The 22,389-nt window shown below is 40.7% G+C and overlaps 1 protein-coding gene across 6 annotated transcripts in view; it reads right to left on the bottom strand.

Moving 5' to 3' along the window:
* Window positions 1-22,389, bottom strand: part of LOC126281848 (importin-11) — a 181,094-nt gene that overhangs the window by 112,407 nt on the left and 46,298 nt on the right. For all 6 annotated transcript variants that reach the window (XM_049981102.1, XM_049981098.1, XM_049981099.1 and 3 more), the window contains exons 9-10: window positions 1,552-1,592; window positions 1,143-1,325 (exon numbers count right to left, since the gene is read on the bottom strand). In XM_049981102.1, the coding sequence (XP_049837059.1) occupies window positions 1,143-1,325; window positions 1,552-1,592 (224 nt within the window). The remainder of the gene's footprint in view (window positions 1-1,142; window positions 1,326-1,551; window positions 1,593-22,389) is intronic.

Genomic DNA, 22,389 nt, shown 5'->3' with positions numbered 1-22,389 from the left:
AGTGGAGCTTGAATAAAATAACTTCGTGATAAATTGATCGGTTGTCAGTGTGTAGTCAGCCACACTTGACAAGCCGTGCAACAGGCAACACAGAGAGCGTGTGGAGTTTAAGAAAAAACTGCAACTGGCTAATGGCTGGCCCTAACCACTTTACTTTAGTTGAAACATGTTTCACAGTGACTATGAGTTAGTGTTCTTACATCAATAGAAATTACATTATGTCTACAGTCTGGATTTGTCCTTTTCATAGACTATGAATGAAATTACGTGGGATTTTGCATACAACATGATACGGGTTACCGAAATCTACCCATACATTGCTGCACAAGTCAATTTCTGTTAAATTACAAACCACCATTACAGTCTATTTCCTAATCTTCTTAAACAGCTAGGAAACACACTTAATGGTATTTTAACTGAAACTCGGTTTTTCCTGTTGAAATTTTAGTGCTCATATCTTACTAACAAATGTTATCAATGCCATGTACCTTCAAGAGAATATTATAATAAAGTTCCACATCTGAGGGAAGATCAATTATGTGATACAAAATTATGAATGATATGCAAAAAAAAACTTTGTCTCAAACATTCGAAAATATGGGATGGAATGCAACAATATTGTTAAAATGATAGTTACTACTCACCATAGAACAGAGATGCTGAGTCACAGATAGGAGCAACAAAAAAGACTTTCAGAAAATGAGCTTATGGCCAACAAGGCCTTTGTCGGAAAACACACACACACACACACACACACACACACACACACACACACACACACAAAATCTCTCCCAGTCTGGCTTCAGCTGCCAGAAACTGGACGTGTGTGTGTGTGTGTGTGTGTGTGTGTGTGTGTGTGTGTGTGTGTGTGTGTGTGTTGTCATCGTCTATTTTTGACAAAGCTCATTTTCTAACAGTCTCTTTGTTGCACCTATCTGCGAATCAGCATCTCTGTTATATAGTGAGTGGCAACTATCCTTTTCATAAAACTCTGTAAAAACCTGGAACTCCTGTAACTGGTACATCAAAATAACAAAAGACAATATGGATTTAATTTCACAATATATATGTATGATAATGCAGGTAAAAACAAAATAAAGTTTCAATTTTTATCTCTCCTCATTATTTGTTATCATACTCACTTCATCATACAAATCAAAAGCAGCAATTCCAACCGCATTGTATACAGCATCTTTCCGCAGAATTGCATTCAAGTCTGACGGATCAACAAGAGCATGATTATTTCGTATCATGTCAAGAAGTACCGGTGTAAGAATTGTTCTGTACTCATGAAATAAGGCAAGGAAAAGTGCTTCTGTACATGGCTGAAAAGAATTTCAGAAAAAGTCAGCTGTGTTACAATCTCTCACAAATGAACAGAAAAAATGTGTATTTATAACGATTTCTGAAGCTTAGCAATTACAGCATGTTAGAAAAAGTATAAAAGTTTTATTGTATACAGAATATATGTACATCATTTTCAAAGACAATAATACCTATTTATGCAATAATTTAAAAAAAGAAGAGAGAGAGAACTGGAGGAATACTTACCCTCAAGCTGTATTTCCACGATTCTCCACCTTCATCTGTAGCTGTAGAAAATAAGATTACTATATCAAAATTGTGAAAAATGCGCGACACAATGCAGAAATGAACCTGTTTTACGTATATATGTACAAATTTTTTTAATCTAACTTTGGTAACTGAAGACACACGAAGCCACTTTTATATAATAAGTATATAGGAAGCAAATGAAAAGAGTAATATATCAAGAGAGCAGAAGTTTCTAGATTATAAACATTTTGTTCTACAAGAGAGTGGTGCTCCAGCTAAATTCCCTAAAAAGGCAATGTGACTAATGTTTTAAGGTTTCTATCAATACCATTCAAAGTTAAAAACATCACATGTTCACAAGGAATATTTAAAGGTTACACATAACTGTTCCTGCATGGACTTATACATGGCACCAGAGATGGACCAATTCTGCACAAAATTCTAAAAATGCATCACAACTAATAATAAGACAATATTCAATAACACTGCTTTAGTTGCTATTTTTAATGTAGTTTGTCTTCAAATTTTGAAATTCCTGAGGTATTAAGGCTGTGGTTACCTCACAGCTCAAAATAATGATAAGTTTCCTTAAATAGTCAACAACTTTGGCTTTTGCTTCTCCCATTTTACAGCAAACTGTGAATTAACAGCAACTGTCCTGAGTGCTTTGTGAACACAACAATGAAAATGCTAAAACTACAACTCCAAAGTGAATTGGCTGTTCATTCCTGAACAGCCAAGATGCACACACAAATGAGAGTTTTAGTTTATCTGAACTCAGTAATCACATACTGAAATTTCTGGAATGTTCAGAAATCTGTGGAAAGAAAAGTTCTCCTGAAAAACACATGCTCAATATATTAAAGCAGAAACAATTTTTATAAATATCAATAATAATTATTATTTTGAAACAGTAAAAATATTAACAATTTATTGTCTTTACAAAATATATCAGCATATATATGATTTAATCTCATATCAACAGTCAGATACTCAAATATTCACCTTAAAATATCAATATGCATTCTGTTTTAAGTAAAGGAACAAAGAAAGTACTGTACACATAAACAAACTGAAAATAAAATACATTATGTACTTTGCTACAATATTGTTCAGTTGTACATGTTAGCAAAACCCCATTAAGTGCTACAATACTTCAATGTGTTCAAGAACAGAATTAAGACAAGGAGAGAGGAGAGAAAAGTATTACATCTTTCTACTCACTTGAAGAGTGAAAATGGAATTTTTGAACAATTTTATGCTGAATCTTAAATGCAAGAATTAATAATTAGGTATGAATTCAATGAAGAAGTATGAACATAGGCACTTACACAAGCAAACCCTATTCTCAGGGAAATGTTACCAACTTCAACTTTTGAATTTTTGACTGCAGCACAGCAAACTTTTAATGAAACCTTACATGTATCGTTCCAGTCCATGCTCGACTGGAACACATCAAGTACATCCTCCTTATCGGACTAATGGTTCAAACACTAACATCCAAAAAATAAAGAACCTGCAGTGTCCCTAGTGCAGTGGCTTCACAGGAACCTTCACTGGCCCAATCTTGCAGTAACAGCGGAAGGGCTTTGAAACTAGGTTTCTCAAAGCACCCTCACCTTCAGTGACCATACGAGGAAATGGTGTACGTGTAATGTTACAAACAAGGAAATGTAGTAGAAGCCCTCCATTGCCACAATTTGTCAACCCTGCCAGCTAAGTTCTCACAACACTGACTCAACATGAACACATTTCAGCTACAGCTGAATCCTTTTCAGGGAAGACCACACAACAGTTCTCTCTTGTAAATAAATATTCTTGTGCCTACCATAAATGAGAAAGCCTACCTAAGAATTCGTCCCTAGGGACTTCAGATTACACCAGAAACGCTAAAATCCTGCAGTTAACACCACTGCACATTGTATGGTGAAAGCATAGTAACTGTGTCACACAAGAAAATTGATCATTCAGTTAAGTTTTGAGTCATACACTCACAAAAGACACAAAACAAAGTTGGGATGGACACTCAAACAGTTTTTGAATTTCAAATAATAGATGACATTAACTTAATAACTGGGATCATACCATTTGACAACTTGTATAATCACCATGAACTACATTTCCTGATTTCTTTTCTACTGGTTTCGTATGTGTCAACAATTACAAATCTCATATTCAACTGAAATGTTTTGCAACATCTCACTACACCTGAGCCTAATAAGTACCAGTAGCATTGTAAGAGGACCTCAAAAGTGAGTAAAATCATTTAGTGGAACATGACACCCTTACACTTTACTCGTTTAGTCAATGAGAAACTCAGCAGTTCTATGTAAATGAAATGGTGCCCTCTGTGTTTATGGTGATTTCAAAGCAAATGTAAATGCACAATTGAATATTGATTTCTGACCCACTCCATGGCCATAACAGATAATGACAAAACTATGAGGATTGTTCAATAAGTAATGCAACACATTTTTTCCCGTCAAAGCAGGATAGTGTTATTTGTGATTTAAATATACCATATTGCACCCCAATTCTTGGATTGTAAAACTCTACTTTTCAATGCAATGACCAGTTCTAAGACTTTATGCAAACGTAATTTATGATCTGTCTGCCATCATGGTACCGCTCTACTGGTTTGCATCTTAGCTAAGTTATTGTTGCACAGCAGTAACTTGCTCATCACTTCTGTGGTGTTTCCCCACAGAGTCCGCCCTTTAGTACACCAAGGAGATGGAAGTCGGAAGGTACAAGATCCAGACTGTAGGGTGGATGAGAAAATAAAATACATTATGTACTTTGCTACAATATTGTTCAGTTGTACATGTTAGCAAAACCCATTTTGTGACCTCTTGGATGTGCATATTTGTTTCTGGCCTTGCTTTATTGCAGTGAAGGAGAAGAGCAATCAAATTTTTATTATCACAAACATGCTATAATCATTTCTTCAATTTCTTTATATTCTTACAACAGACTTCAGAGTTGACTGATTGACCACAAGGGAGAACATCAACGAGAGTAATTCCTTCAGAGTACAAGAAGACTGTAGCCATGATTTTACCAGCTGAGGGTAGTGTTTCAAACTACTATTTCTGTGAAGGAGAAGCTACGTGGTGCATCTCCATGGATTGTTTTTATCAGGCTGAAAAGTGGCGTATCCAAGTTACATCACCTGTGACAATGTCTGACTAGAAATCATTAACATTGAAACAAGCAATTTGGCACTGATATTTCTCCTTTCCTTCTGGACTGCCAACAGAGATGTCAACTTAAGCACTGAGACGCTTGATTGTCTTCTATTCATTACCTCGAATAAGGGTGTCTGCACACTGAAACACTGCAGATGTCACATCTGTGTGCAGATGATCTGTGTGTGGGATATAAGATTTCCTTCATCTTGCTCTGTTGACAACAGACACTTTACCCAGCAACCACCTCACTTTTATCTAATTCCCAGTGCCCATAGACATTCTGTTATGAGACAAATTACTAAGGAAGTGGGAGGGTATAAATTTTTCTAATTTCCAACAGCCGGTGTTAACCATATGTACATATCAACAGCTCCCAGTAGGAAAACGTAAACACCATTGCTTGGTCCGGAAGACAGCAATCTCGACATTCTTGAATGAGACTGTCTGCGAGCTTTGCAGCTAGGAAAGTGCAGACCAATTTGCCTTCGTAACATTATGTAAGAGATACTAAGTAATATGCAACATCACCTACCACGGGTTTGACCAAGCAGTAACGACACTGTAACAAATTTGTTGAGCAAATCTAGTGAAACTGAAGACCACTGACGTCTTGAAAATAGCAGAGCTGATTTGGTCATTATGAACAATACCATAGAGAGGAGCTCCCCTCAACAACATAAATACTTAAATACTTGAGGTTGTAGAGTGTAACCTCTCCTTGACATAAATACCCCCTCCCCCCCAGCTTAGAGCATTCTATTAGTGCAATTGATGGCATTCATGCTGTTTGTATTCTATTCTCCGGTTACAGTATGGTAAGAACTTGTGTGTGAGACACTGTTGTAATATTGGTCTTACACTTCGTGCTTTAGGAGAAGATCAGTGATCCGTAGCCACAGATAATGAAGTCCAGCAACCAGTACCAAAGTCAGCGCAGTAGTCAACACTGATGAATAGTTCAGGGGTCTACCAACATAGTTCAGGTCCAGGGCAGAAACTGCCCTAAAACTCGGCAGCACTCCACAAGTTTGACGGCCTACTATACCGGTGGGCGAGATTCTGCATCCAGTATGGTATCCGACATCATGGTCCACCTGATGGGACAATGCAGGCAGCGATCTGGGAGGGATTGAGTACTCTCCGAAATAGCATGTGAATCAAGCATACACATCAGGGTCACCACCATATTCAAATAGGGCTACTGATGGACTGTGTCCACTTCACCAGTGGGTGGCAAACTGCTGCATCAGGGTATCATTGACTTCCAGTCCAAGCTGATGCAGCATCCTTGGCAGTCTTATGTCTACTGTAGGATTCAGCAGATTCCTTCTGAATTATGTAGATGCCAACTGCCACAGAAAGCATGGCAATTACTTACATTCTGAACAATAACTAGAATTATCTCCAATACTGTTTTATTGTTTTTAACAATGATACACAGGTCCTCCATTTGCATCCTGACACAAAGTAGGGGTTTCCAGTCCAGCAGTGGATCAACCTTTCAATTCTATAAACATATTTGAATATTAGTGATGGTCTAATTTTCCAACAAAAGGAATTCAATAAATGCTCTTGGAATGCACCTCAGTTGGAGATGCCATTTTGGAGACTAGTTGTAAAACTCCCATATATCAGGAGTTACTGAAAACAAACAAGATGATGCAGGAATGTTTAAGGATGTTGCAAACTGAAAATACAATCTTTACCGAGAAAAAAAAAAAGTGTTTTCACTTATTGAAAGCCTCTTGTATCTGATGGACAGTATTTCTCCAAGACAGATTTTGCTGGAAGACTAACAGTCACACCAACTCATCTTAACTAATGTCTCTTTTGGATTCTACAAACATAAGATTCTGTCTTTTGGAATTGCTAGTGCACTTTTTCAGACACTACTTGCAACAATTGACTCAACAGATTCTGAATATATTTAACTTCTTGGGAGATATAATTGCCACTGGTGTTACAAGAGAACACCTGGAAAACCTGTGCATGCTCTTATGCACACACGGCAGTAAAATGGACTAAAATGTAATCCAAATAAGTGAGAATAGGTAGGCCACATCATGAGTTATGGAGGGCTACAAACAACCCCGCAACATGTCAAAGCCATAGACAAATATGCAACATGTCAAAGCCATAGACAAATATAAATTACCTGCAAACGAAATATCTCTATATTTCTTGGTAAAATAATTATTACTCCAAATTCCTACAGAATGCCACCTACAGCACCAAATCACTCATAACTTATACAAGAAAGGTGCAAAACATTAATGGCCCTAGTAGTACAGAACAATTTTCAAAAATTAAAAGTATCTTAACTCCACTCCTTGTCTAATGACATATGACCCTCCCAAGCAACTAACCCTCCCTGCCAATACCGCACTGCAAGGCACTGGAATGGTGTTACCCACAAAACTACCAGTGGTATCAAGAATCCATTTCATATGCTCCAAAAAGGGTTTTAGCTCAGATAGATAATCCCAAACTGAAAAAGAAGTTCTTGTGATTATACGTGACACCAAAAAATAAATTACATTTCTTTATGGAACTAAATTCCATCTAATCACCGATCACAAACTTCTGATTTACTTGTAGAGTTTCAAGAACTGACCTTCTGGAAAGACAGATCAGTGCATTCACAACAAGCCCTCTTCCAAATTAATTACAATTACATCTTTATCAGCCTACAGCACAATACATTATAATGTCAATGCCTTGTCCAGACCCCATATTTCACTCACACAAAATAGTATGCTTCCACTTAAGACAATGCTTTGCAAAATTGTTTAGAATTTTTTCTCTCATCACAGAATCCTAAATCATGTCTGCTATGGCTGAGGCTCCACCATTACAACAAATATCCAGACATATTAAGCACACTTGGCCAGACTGCCTCCAACTCCATGATCTCACACAACGTTGCACCTACTACTTCTTAAAAAATAGAATCAACAGTACTGGGAGTGCTGATGCTGGCCAACACTGCAACAGCACGTCATTGACCTGTGCAATGACCACTGTGTATTAATGTGCATGAAGAGACTTACAAGATGGGGTGGCATCATATGTTACATCGGTTGGGCAGCCTGTTCCTGTGAAACCCATTTGTGATGCAAGCAGACCAACCACAATAGTTCCATGCTTGGAAAACACTTCTGTGCCTCTAGGGACTTGGTAGGAACCACTTCTTCAGAATATGTGGCTCATTCTAGTTGATGCACGCTCAAAATTCTTATATGTATTGCAATAGCCCGACACCACATCTCAAGAAACTTTTGTTGCCTTAAAAAAGTCTTTGCTGTAGAAGGCACCCCAGCAAGTCACTGCATGGCTGTCAACATCAGATAGTCCTGGACTTCTGGTGACTGACTATTCACTCACTCCATTCCAGCCACTGCCCCTGTTAATCTGTAGGTACAGAGATTTATACCTGCACCTTTAGATGAGTCCCACACTGACTTCCCAACATTGTCATAAGCACATAGGGCAGACAAAGTGTTCTTAGTGGAAGAGCTGTCACCAACACTTACCCTGCAGCTAGCCCATTAAAATTTTTGGCATATTAACAAGCCCAACAGCTGATTCCTATGTTGAGATGCCGCCTTCACCATATGCAGATGACAATAAGATTGCAGATGAAAGTTAGAGTGCAGACATTGAGATGGCTCCAAAAAAATTGCCAGAACCTCATGTTGGGTTCCCAATCCAAGTCTCACCCACTCCCATTTGGTTCATGGTTCAGTAATCTCCACTAACAGCAGTGACAATGCTGGTATGTGGGCCAGTTAGAACATGAGGGATAAATCTGTTTACGGGCAGCAAAATCAATAGCCTGTGATCATCTCTGCCACAGGCTACACAGACTGCAACAAGACATCAAAGGAAGGCAGTTATTTGGATGGAACTGGTGACATGACAAATACTGTATAATAAAATTCGCTGTCCAGTATAGCGCAATCACTTTAGACTATGCTAAGCTTCGTTAACAACTGCTGCTAATGACTGGACTCTGTTGTGATTACTGACTTCCTTGTTGAATCCAAAGTCTGACTATCAATCAACGTTATAACATCAAGGCAGAGATGCTTTGCAAGCTATAAAGTATTTAGTGTGGCGTTAAGACCATGCTTAGTCTAGGGGTAGTGTCTCTTGGCTAGTAATTAAAATATCCTGGGTTTAAAGCCAACCATTGCTTAAATTTTGTATAAAAATTCCTTAGCAATGAAGTATAAGGAGTCGCTCCTGTCTTGCCAACAGCCTCATCAAAGAAGGCAGATGAACCAACAGTGTTTCAGGGCACTCTCTTCTCCTTGGGATATGAAACTGACCCTAAAAGCCAGAAGGATCACCAATGATCAAAGGCATGAGGATGCAGATGGCACTAGAAACCACTGCATTGCAGAGAGATAATGTGTGTCCGCTGGAAATGGTGCCTGGGACTGAAAAAGTGCAATGATAATCTCTCCATTTGCATTAGTCTCCCATTCAGGTCTCCAGGAAAGGACAGCAAACTGAGAAATAGTCATCGATAAAGACTGAGTAATCAACAAAAGGATATCATTCTACAAGTCAGGGTGCAGAATGTCAGGAGTAGAGCCAATCTACATATACTGGATCAGTGAAGTGAGATGGGAGGAACATAAGGATTTCTGTTAGCACGAATACAGAGTAATATCAACATAAGCAGAAAATGGTGAGAGTTGGATTCATTACGAGTAGGAAGGTGGTGCAAAGAGTGAGTTACAGTCAAATGTTCAGTTTTGGGTTTGATCTCAACAGAATCAACATTGAATCAAAGCCAACAACAGTGGTTCATGTTGTAAGAGTACAACTGTTGTTGTAATGTTATTGCACCCCACGTGACATTCCAGTGATGGTATCGGTTGAATGACGTAGTCGATGGATGGGAAACTGAGAGCATATATATAGTTCAAGAGGGGGAGTATCCATATTTTAATGTATGAAAAATATGTTGCAGAGGATTGGAATACAAGTGGGTGTAGCTATCAGCCACAACCAGGGGACTGAGTACCTGGCCATTGACTGTGTACAGCCTACTGAAAGATTATTAATGACCACAACTGAAAATGAATAAAACATAAAAATGGAATACCTGACACATTAAGTCATTATTGCTGTTCTAATAGCTCCTAGAGAGCTTGTGAACTGGACTTCGATTGTGATTACTAAACTTCACAGTTAGTAAGGGTTGGACGGTGCAAACTTTTATTTCTTATGAGAAAAATATATGAGTGTTAGTGTTAACTGCTGTTGGGCACGATTTAGCAGTTCAGACAGTACTGACTGGAATGGATGAGTCGTGTGATGCATTACGTGAGGATTTTTCAGCAATGCTATACTGAATTTAATTATGATGACTGAACTAATGATTAGTTCAAGAGATATATTTGATTTATTCTGAGCAAGTTGATTGTTCCTTGATGTTTGTGGTTTTTTCCCCACATCTGGGGTTAGAATAGGAACGTTTTACACTAGACTACTTCTGATTAGTGTTAAGTCAGCACTAATTAATGATTAGCAAAATCATTTACGTACAAGGAATTACATTTTTGTAGTTTAGGTCCCAGATTACGACCAACCTCATGACTTCAATAGGCTGAGTTCTGAGACCCATTCGTTACTGACAGTGAAGCCATTGTTATGGCTGATCAGGTCATCAGCTCTCTTATTTCACTAGCCTCATTTATAACACAGTCTCGAAATGATGTGGTCTGTCTTAGCACTTCCCTTTCATAGAGTACCCTGTAGCAATGTAGTGTTCTGCAAATACAGATTTTGTTGGTTGCTGATGTTCAATGTGTCTCCTGTGCCCACTGCACCTGTTTTTGACTATCTACGTAGCCTGTCTGATGAAAGTCTTACACCATTTGCACGGAATACAGTAGACACCATTTACAAAGACATTACTGTTATGTTGAGCCAAGATTCTGCTGATTTTGTTTGCTACTTTGCTAGTGTACGGCACAAATGCCACTGTCTTATCCTCATTATCATGTTCTATCTTCTGGGCCTTTACCTTCTGCCTCAAAGTACGTTCTCCACTTAACAGTGGCTTTTTTGGTCTCGCCTAATTCTTGGGAGTGATTTGACGCTGTCTCTTGATATCAAGTGGACCAATTGTGATGCAGTGCTACAGTTGAACAGTTTGAACATCTGGCAACATGAGAAAAGCCACAAGAAAAGCGATGATGAACTCTAATTAACCTCACCAGTAAAGACATAGGCAACAAAGTGAAATCAGTTCTGGAAAAGGGACTAAATTTCACACCAACATTGACTGCTACATCTGTTGCAAATTTCGTCAGTGGTACAGGGCACGTAATTCACACTCTCTCTAGCAACAATGCATAAGAGATACCTCAAGAAACACACTATGTACTCACTTGAGCTAATCCACTGAAGACAAACTGCCATTTGAGAAGTGCAGAATCATACTGAAATAATCACTCTACCAGCTCACAAAGGAAATGCCACTGTACCAGTACTGCTGTCAGAGTACTATTGCAAAATGTACATCTACCTGAGGATTCAGCACAAAGAAAATTTAAAGGAGACCCAATCAACAGAGTAAAAAGGAGAACTATCGTGCTTCTATGCTAGTCCCTGCTGAAGGAAATCATCAAAAAGCTTTGAACATAGGCTGCTGCACCACCAAGGCTCCATTGCTTACCAAAAACTCATAAACAAGACATTCCTGTATGGACTACTGTATTCAACATAAGTGTATCTGTGTACCAATTTGGCAAACATCTACTGTCAGTGCCATTCAGGAACTCTGCGCATTTTATTCAGCAGCTGCAAGAACTGTGCCTCTGTAACCATAACCTTATGGTGAGTTTTGATGTTGTTTCCCTCTTCAACAGAGTGCTGTTTGTTGATTCCCCTCATTTGATTAGGGAGAAATTCAACACCAGAATGACTAAGCTCTTTGAATTTGTCCTCACATCTACATTCTCTCTCTTCAATGCCAATTTTATGAACAAATGGGTGGCATTACCACAGGTGCCCACTGTCACTGGTTGGGGCAAATGTACTAATGAAGAATTTAGAAGTGAAAGCTGTGAAAAAAGCTGCACTGAACCCCTCACTTTTTCAGATTCATTGATGAGACATTCATGGTGCGGCCCCATGAGAATGGAAAGGCTTCAAGAGTTTGTCCAACACTGTACCCAGCATCAGATTCACTATGGAGGTGGAAGACAATGGCAAACTCTCCTTTTTGGGCATCCTAGCCAATGGCACAGCAGATGGCACTATGGGACACAGTGTGTGCCAGAAAGCCACTCTCAATGATTCGTATCTCCATGCCTGAAACTGTCATCATCCTTCACTGTCTGAGGGTGTGCTATACACTGCTCCACATGGCACATGCTATACAACAAATCTACCAAGGGGGTTCAACCACTGCAAGGATGCATTCAAGAAGAACAGGCACTGTGGGAGACAAATCCAAAGCGCTTTCAGGCAGAAGGTACAGATCAAGCAAACAGACCATGATGAAGAGGATAAGACAATGGTGTATCTAACACACAACGGCAAAGTACCAAACATCAACAGAATCTTGGGTCAATGTAACACGACACACATTTTCGGTCCACCACTGAAAAGACACATACTATTAGGTATGATGGAAGATGGCATGGGGATCTGTAAACTGGGTGTCAAATATATTCTATGCAAAAGCAGTTAAGGCATACATTAGGAAGACTGTGTGGAAAAAAAAAAAAAAAAAAAAGCAAGGAATGAAACCAAACTGTAGCAACCAACTATATCTGTGGTTGCAGAAAATTGCATGGCTACAGGGGACTCAGTGAAATATGAACAAACTGAAATGCTAAGACAGACCTATCATTTGGAGATTGTGTTATTAATGACGCTCCTGAAATACGAGGGCCGACAGTGGCTTCACTCTCAGTAAAGAGAGGCACTTAGCACTAGGTCAATGGAAGTCACAACTTTGGCCAAAACCACTGAATACTGGAGTTGGTGCTCGCCATCTGGGATTGCGTCCTCCCGTCACCCAACCCAACAGGGCATGTAATCAGGTAGTGAGGGAAGGAGTGGTGAGTGGATAGGAGTATAAAGGAGATGCAATGTAATGGAGATGCTTATTCTACAGGTATAACCTGAAGATAACAGCAAGATACGCCATGGAAATATCATATTATGTAAACGACTGCACTCAGCTGGGCACCCAAGATCAATAAACACAGTTGATTTTCCAGGATAGATCACACTCAATGACCCTTTTTGTCCATTGGGGGTGACAACTTCTCTGCTGCCAAATATTGTTAAACATCATCAAGATACTCTGCTTGTTATGGTCACTAAGGTGGTACAGCATTTGATTGTGTATGATATCTGGTCTTGTAGACCTATCTTTGCATTGCACTAGTGCACCATGTAATTCCCCGCCTGTAAAAGGCGTATTATTAGAATCTGTCTACTGAGTGTTAAAAGCTGTGATAATATTTAATATGGAGTAAAATCTGGGTGAAAAGTGTTTGAAACCATCACTTTGAGGTAGAGTCATTAAATTTGGCTGTCTCTGAAGGATTGGTGTTAAGTAAAATGAATGTCAATAGATACACCACAGTTTGGCCCATATCTATGCAAATATTATATTAACTGAAGTAAGTCCCTTCTCCTAAATGCTCTGCTACAGTTGATTAAGTGATGTCTCTTATAGTAGTAGTTTGCATATAATTATATTTTTAGTAGAGCGGTTTCTCCTTTGTTGTTGCAATGCTCTTTGTCTACTTCTGAATGCCTCAGCTATTTCTTGAAACACCACCATGGAACAGCACTGAGATGGTCTGGAAGAGTAGGGTATTCCATTATGGGCTGCACATTTCTTGAACTCTCATACCAATGTGATACACTCCTGGAAATGGAAAAAAGAACACATTGACACCGGTGTGTCAGACCCACCATACTTGCTCCGGACACTGCGAGAGGACTGTACAAGCAATTATCACACGCACGGCACAGCGGACACACCAGAAACTGCGGTGTTGGCCGTCGAATGGCGCTAGCTGCGCAGCATTTGTGCACCGCCGCCGTCAGTGTCAGCCAGTTTGCTGTGGCATACGGAGCTCCATCGCAGTCTTTAACACTGGTAGCATGCCGCGACAGCGTGGACGTGAACCGTATGTGCAGTTGACGGACTTTGAGCGAGGGCGTATAGTGGGCATGCGGGAGGCCGGGTGGACGTACCGCCGAATTGCTCAACACGTGGGGCGTGAGGTCTCCACAGTACATCGATGTTGTCGCCAGTGGTCGACGGAGGGTGCACGTGCCCGTCGACCTGGGACCGGACCGCAGCGACGCACGGATGCACGCCAAGACCGTAGGATCCTACGCAGTGCCGTAGGGGACCGCACCGCCACTTCCCAGCAAATTAGGGACACTGTTGCTCCTGGGGTATCGGCGAGGACCATTCGCTACCGTCTCCATGAAGCTGGGCTACGGTCCCGCACACCGTTAGGCCGTCTTCCGCTCACGCCCCAACATCGTGCAGCCCGCCTCCAGTGGTGTCGCGACAGGCGTGAATGGAGGGACGAATGGAGACGTGTCGTCTTCAGCGATGAGAGTCGCTTCTGCCTTGGTGCCAATGATGGTCGTATGCGTGTTTGGCGCCGTGCAGGTGAGCGGCACAATCAGGACTGCATACGACCGAGGCACACAGGGCCAACACCCGGCATCATGGTGTGGGGAGCGATCTCCTACACTGGCTGTACACCTCTGGTGATCGTCGAGGGGACACTGAATAGTGCACGGTACATCCAAACCGTCATCGAACCCATCATTCTACCATTCCTAGACCGGCAAAGGAACTTGCTGTTCCAACAGGACAATGCACGTCCGCATGTATCCCGTGCCACCCAACGTGCTCTAGAAGGTGTAAGTCAACTACCCTGGCCAGCAAGATCTCCGGATCTGTCCCCCATTGAGCATGTTTGGGACTGGATGAAGCGTCGTCTCACGCGGTCTGCACGTCCAGCACGAATGCTGGTCCAACTGAGGCGCCAGGTGGAAATGGCATGGCAAGCCGTTCCACAGGACTACATCCAGCATCTCTACAATCGTCTCCATGGGAGAATAGCAGCCTGCATTGCTGCGAAAGGTGGATATACACTGTACTAGTGCCGACATTGTGCATGCTCTGTTGCCTGTGTCTACGTGCCTGTGGTTCTGTCAGTGTGATCATGTGATGTATCTGACGCCAGGAATGTGTCAATAAAGTTTCCCCTTTCTGGGACAATGAATTCACAGTGTTCTTATTTCAATTTCCAGGAGTGTATATAGGCTTTAGAGAAATATGGCTATCAATTGACTTTTTATATGGACCACAATGATGGAGTGTCAGTAAGTATCTAGTGTTGTGTCATAAAAATACTGAGTTAATGGGCTCTGATATGCCATCATGTAATAGATGTGAGCCTAGGATTGCTGGGCATTTAGACAATGGAAAAAAAAGTTCCAGGAGTAATGCAAAAATTCACAGGGGTCCCTGTACTCACCAGACAAAACCTAAAACCATAAGGAACTGCTCAACTAGTTTATCTCAACTATTTGTATTCTTGCTGCCCTGTAAATGTGAATGCTGAAATCGCCAAAAAAGATATGGGGGAGGGGTGTAGAGAGAGAGAGAGAGAGAGAGAGAGAGAGAGAGAGAGAGAGAGAGAGAGAGAGAGAGAGAGAAGAGTGATGTCAACTGTTTGACTGGTAACGTCCACCACAGTTCCACTGCTGAGTCATTAAGAGAAATGCAACTGAGGCAACAAAGGCAGAAGTTAGTTCGGTTCAGTCACTATTTGTTCCCTTGCTTGCTGTGGGATAAGTGTAATATCTATATGTGCTGTTTGTTCTGTCATTAGGGGAGATTCTCATTTTCCTTTACCTTTCTCTTATTTTTTGTGGCATATTTACATGAACATTACCTTTCCCAATGCTCAATGGATTCCGAGCCAACAGCCTCCTTCCTAGTTGCCAAAACCAACTATATCAACACCCACAATTACTCCTCTAAAGACCAATATTGAACCCTAACTAGTGATGTGAGCTGGGCAAATGGATATTTGCCCTGAAAATTTGCCCAAAGCAGTTTCAAATGTCCAAAATGTGGGCATTTATAAAGAAAGTACTTTTTAAAGTTTTTTCTGCTAGAGTCTATGATTAATAATTAAATTAAGCGATGGGACAATACTTCCAATATTAGGAGTTAGTAAATATTTACCTTTAAACATACATGAGTCAGTCACCTCTGAATATTACTGAAAAATGATTATTAATAACAATTATTACTGAATGTATTAAACAGCTGGCATGTGTTTCTTGATAGTAAATATATTCTTAAATGTTACACTGTTTTTAACGAAAAAAGAGCTTTATTGTAAGGTGTAGTGACATTTGAGATAGACCACAGTTTTCTATTGGGCTTGTTTCCTTATCTACTTTTATACGACTGTCAGCTGTGAAGATAAAATGAGAACACTAAAATAAAAAAGATTTAATACAAATAATTGATGCCGGGGACCCTGGAACATTTGATTCTGATGCTAGTCGATTTCTAGAGAATTGGTGATTCTTGGACTTGTGGAATCGGAATCAGCACGGCTCATCCCTAATTAAAATAATTATGGATAAACTCTTTTCACTCTAACGTTTTTGAAGTCCACAGCATAAGTAAAAATACCACCTACAGGCTACCTACTTAATCTACATGTACACGATTACTCAGCTATTTACAAAAAAATAGTGCCTGGCAGAGGGTTCAATGAACCACCTTCAAGCTGTCTGTATCATTCCACTCTTGAATGACACCCAGGAAAAACAAGCATTTAAATTTTTCTGGGTGAGCATTGTTTTTTTCTTATTTTATCATGATGATCATTTCTCCCTATGTAGGTGGGTATTCAACAGAATATTTTCACAATCAGAAGAGAAAACTGGTGATTGAAATTTCATGAGAAGATCCCATTGCAATGAAAAATGCCTTTGTTTTAATGATTGCCACTCCAATTCCCCTACTTTGGAATAACACAAAACAAGCTGCCCTTCTTTGAACTTTTCTGATGTCATCCGTCAGTCCCACCTGGTGCAGATCCCACACCACACAGCAGTAGACCAGGATAGGACAGACAAGTGTAGTGTAAGCAGTCTCTTAAGTAGACGTGTTGCACCTTCTAAGTGTTCTGCCAGTGAATCACAGTCTTTGGTTTGCTCTACCCACAACATTATCTATGTGATCATTCCAATTTAGGTTATTTGTAATTGTAAACCCTAAGTATTTAGTTGAATTTACAGCCTTCAGATTTGTGTGACATCATGTAATCAAAATTTAGCACATTTCTTTTAGCACTCACGTGAATAACTTCACAGTTTTCTTTATTGAGGGTCAACTGTCACTTTTCGCACCATACAGATACCTTATCTAAATCATTTTACAATTAATTTTGGTCATCAGGTGACTTAACAAGGCAGTAAATGCATCATCTGCAAACAGTCTAACATGACTACTTAGAGTGTCTCCTATGTTGTTAATATAGGTCAGGAACAAACAGGGCCTACAACACTTTCTTGGGAAACACCAGATATTACTTCTGGTTTACTCGATGACTTTCTATTACTACTTTCTGACAGGAAACCATGAATATGAACGATACCTTATTTCAAGAATTACTTTTAAACTTGAGTTCTGTTTTCCTTTTTTATTATGTACTACCCCACTAATTGATCTAGTTTTAAAAAGTATAGTTACATTTACAGCCCAACTTATTTCCCCTAACAACTCTAATAATAACTAGGACACATTCTGTGGCATTAATTATTTCCAATTTAGTACTGGAGGGAAGCGTGGGGGGTAGAAATCGTAGAGGGAGACCAAGTTATGAATACAGTAAGCAGATTCAGAAGGATGCAGGTTGCAGTAGTTACTCAGAGATGAAGTGGCTTGCACAGGATAGAGTAGCATGGAGAGCTGCATCAAACCAACGACAACAACAAGAACAACAACAACAAAAACAACTCTTCCCTAACTTTCAAACAGCTTTTTCAGCTTGTTTACCCAACCATTACAGAAGCAGCAATGCAAAACACCTTTTCCAAAACAAAATATCAGTTAATTTTTTTTTTGTAAGTGCCACTTATTAATTAATCTTCAAAACATATAATGCATGGCCATTTATGAATTTTGGACATTTACCCCAACTTATAAATGCCCAAGCATTTTACAACGCTAACCCTGTCTGACTCCGTTCACTCCTCCATCCAACCATGATCTACTCCCACTGCCCCCAAATCACCCCCTGTTAACTTTCCAGAATTGTGTAATCTTGAACCTTGCATCACCATCATTCCCCACGTCCATCAACTAGCAAGCTAATGTTACATCTGCCCAAAGAACTGCAATCCACCACCTAAAAACTGGCCCCAATCTTATAATCCTATGTCCTGGCTAAGGCTCGACCACTGTTTGTTTGAACTGTAAGGATTACTCGTCAGAAGGACTCCGCCAGCTGTTAGAATCATGCACCTACAAACCCTGCCACAGTGACCCCACTATGGAAATGTCTCCTCAAATCCTTCTAGGCCCATCCTAGAACCTCTCCCTGGAACCCATCCCTCTCCTCACCTCTACCACTCCCTGCACTCCCACCTTCTACATGTTTCCTGAAGTCCCTAAACCCAATCACCCAGGACAGGACATTGTGGCCAACTGCAGTGCCCCCAGTGAGTGATACTCTGCTCTTGCACACCAACACCTTCGGCCTACCACCTGCAACCTACCCCCCTATTTAAAAGATACCAACCACTTCCTCCACTGACTATCTACAGTTGCTGTTCCTTCACCACATGGTGCCATGCTCATCACTACTGATGTCATCTCCCTTTACAAAGAAATCCCTTATACCCATGATCATGCCTATGCCTACTGAACATTACCTTTACAAGTGCCCAATGTATTCCCAACTAACAACCTCCTTCCTAGTCACAATGACCTATTATATCTTCACCCACAATTACTTCTGCTTTGAAGGTGTTACGTACAAACAAATCTGAGGTATGACTATGGGCACCTGCTTTGCACCATCCTATGCCAACATATTTGATGGCCATCAAGAAGAATCCTTATTGAATACACAGAATCCCAGACGTCACCTGGTTCAAATTCAGTGATGACACCTTTATGATCTGGTCCAGTTGAGGACACCCTATCCACATTCCTCCAGAATCTCAACATTTTCTCCCCCATTCACTTCACCTTGTCCTACTCAACCCAACAAGCCACCTTGCTTGAAGTTGACCTCAACCTCTGTCCATATCAAATCTACCAACCACCAGCAATACCTCCACTTTGAAGCTGCCACCCATTCCATACAAAGAAATCCTTTCCACACATCCTAGCCACTCATGGCTGTCACATCCATGCTTACGAGCAGTCCCTCTCAAAATATACCAAGGGTCTCACTGGGGCCTCCACAGAGCTTAATTATACCCTATCAACCATGTAAAACAGATCTCCTGTGCCTTCTCTCTCTAGTCACCCACCACTTCTCAAAGTCCCACTGTCCAGCCACAGAGGAGCATTCCCCTTGTGAGTAACTACCACTCAGAACTGGAGCAACTGAATTACATACTCCGCCACAGTTTCGTTGCCATGCCCTGAAATAAGGAATGTCCTACCCACTATCCTTCCCACCTCTTCCACACAGATATTCTGCCACCCACTGAACATACACAATATTCTTGTTCATCCCTACACAATCCCTGTTCCCATCCCGTTGCCTCATGATTCATATAATAGTCTCACACATCCTCCCAGAACTGCAGTGTTAATTCTCTATGAAAGATATTGTCTTTGGTCTAGTGTATCTCCCAGCAGTCAACAGTGCTTGAGATTACATTTCAGTTGTTGCTTTAATCAATAAGGATACATTCCACATTTTTTCAAGGGTGGCTACTCCACCTAAATTATCTTAAATATTCTCCACAGAAAGACAATGGCATCACTGTTGTGAACGAGTCACTCTTTATCCTAAAACTAATTAATTATTGAGTAAATTGTATGGGACCTTATTTCCTAACTGGCTCCACACCACGAGTAGAGAAGTGAAGGCTGCTGGCTACAGGAACCTACTTTAAGTCACTGAGGCAGTCTTGTCAACAATTCTATACTTATTCTCATTTCCAAAGTATTGGCCATAATGTGGACAACTCTAGTTGAGGGCTCTCAGCCTGTGTGCCACCTAGCCACAGCAGAGTCCAACAAATTTGATGTTCAGTGATCAGAGTCCCAAAAGAATAGGTACTTATTCCTTTGACTTGCTCCAGGAAGTAACAGCTTGGGTATCTACAATGTGATGATTGCATTGTCAGGGGTCTCTGGTCAAGCAGGTGCCTGATGACACTACAGTGTCCAATTAGGTACTACATTATTTTGGCAGTATAAGTTGTCCTCCCCCATGAACCATGGACCTTGCCGTTGGTGGGGAGGCTTGCGTGCCTGAGCGATACAGATAGCGGTACCGTAGGTGCAACCACAACGGAGGGGTATCTGTTGAGAGGCCGGACAAACGTGTGGTTCCTGAAGAGTCACAGCAGCCTTTTCAGTAGTTGCAGGGCAACAGTCTGGATGATTGACTGATCTGGCCTTGCAACACTAACCAAAATGGCCTTGCTGTGCTGGTACTGCGAACAGCTGAAAGCAAGGGGAAACTATAGCCGTAATTTTTCCCGAGGGCTTGCAGCTTTACTGTATGGTTAAATGATGATGGAGACTTCTTGGGTAAAATATTCCGGAGGTAAAATAGTCCCCCATTCGGATCTCCGGGCAGGGACTACTCAAGAGGACGTCGTTATCAGGAGAAAGAAAACTGGCGTTCTACGGATCGGAGCGTGGAATGTCAGATCCCTTAATCGGGCAGGTAGGTCAGAAAATTTAAAAAGGGAAATGGATAGGTTAAAGTTAGATATAGTGGGAATTAGTGAAGTTCGGTGACAGGAGGAACAAGACTTTTGGTCAGGCGAATACAGGGTTATAAATACAAAATCAAATAGCGGTAATGCAGGAGTAGGTTTAATAATGAATAGGAAAATAGGAATGCACGTAAGCTACTACAAACAGCATAGTGAATGCATTATTGTGGCCAAGATAGACACGAAGCCCACGCCTACTACAGCAGTACAAGTTTATATGCCAACTAGCTCTGCAGATGACGAAGAAATTGAAGAAATGTATGATGAAATAAAATAAATTATTCAGGGAGACAAAAATTTAATAGTCATGGGTGACTGGAACTAGGTAGTAGGAAAAGGGAGAGAAGGAAACGTAGTAGGTGAATATGGATTGAGGGGAAGAAATGAAAGAGGAAGCCACCTGGTAGAATTTTGCACAGAGCAAAACTTAATCATAGCTAACACTTGGTTCAAGAATCATAAAAGAAGGTTGTATACATGGAAGAAGCCTGGAGATACTGACAAGTTTCAGATGTGAAACTTCCTGGCAGATTAAAACTGTGAGCCCGACCGAGACTCGAACTCGGGACCTTTGCCTTTCACGGGCAAGTGCTGTACCATCTGAGCTACTGAAGCACAACTCACACCCGGTACTCACAGCTTTACTTCTGCCAGTACCTTGTCTCCAACCTTCCAAACTTTACAAGTTTCAGATAGATTATATAATGGTAAGACAGAGATTTAGGAACCAGGTTTTAAATTGTAAGACATTTCCAGGGGCAGATGTGGACTCTGACCACAATCTATTCGTTATGACCTGTAGATTAAAACTAAAGAAACTGCAAAAAGGTGGGAATTTAAGGAGATGGGACCTGGATAAACTGACTAAACCAGAGGTTGTACAGAGTTTCAGGGAGAGCATAAGGGAACAATTGACAGGAATTGGGGAAAGAAATAAAGTAGAAGAAGAATGGATAACTTTGAGGGATGAAGTAGTGAAGGCAGCAGAGGATATAGTAGGTAAAAAGACGAGGGCTACTAGAAATCCTTGGGTAACAGAAGAAACATTGAACTTAATTGATGAAAGGAGAAAATATAAAAATGAAGTAAATGAAGCAGGCAAAAAGGAATACAAACATCTCAAAAATGAGATCGACAGGAAGTGCAAAATGGCTACGCAGGGATGGCTAGAGGACAAATGTAAGGATGTAGAGACATATCTCACCAGGGGTAAGATAGATACTGCCTACAGGAAAATTAAAGAGACCTTTGGAGAAAAGAGAACCACTTGTATGAATATAAACAGCTCAGATGGAAACCCAATTATAAGCAAAGAAGGGAAAGCAGAAAGGTGGAAGGAGTATATAGAGGGTCTATACAAGGGTGATGACCTTGAGGACAATATTATGGAAATGGAAGAGGAGAATAATTTGGGTGAAAGTCACAGTTAAAGCAGGCTCAGACATGGTAATTGGATATCTCTATAGGCCCCATGGCTCGGCACCTGTTGTGGCTGAGCACCTGAAGGATAATTTGGAAAAATATTTCGAGTATATTTCCCCACCATGTTATAGTACTGGGTGGAGATTTCAATTTGCCGGATATAGACTGGGAGAATCAAACGTTTATAACGGGTGGCAGGGACAAATAATCCAGTGAA

This window comes from Schistocerca gregaria, chromosome 7, assembly GCF_023897955.1.
Source record: "Schistocerca gregaria isolate iqSchGreg1 chromosome 7, iqSchGreg1.2, whole genome shotgun sequence".
Lineage (NCBI taxonomy): Eukaryota > Metazoa > Arthropoda > Insecta > Orthoptera > Acrididae > Schistocerca > Schistocerca gregaria.
The sequence above is the reverse complement of the archived record's forward strand: the minus strand, read 5'-3'. Positions and strand labels throughout refer to the sequence as shown.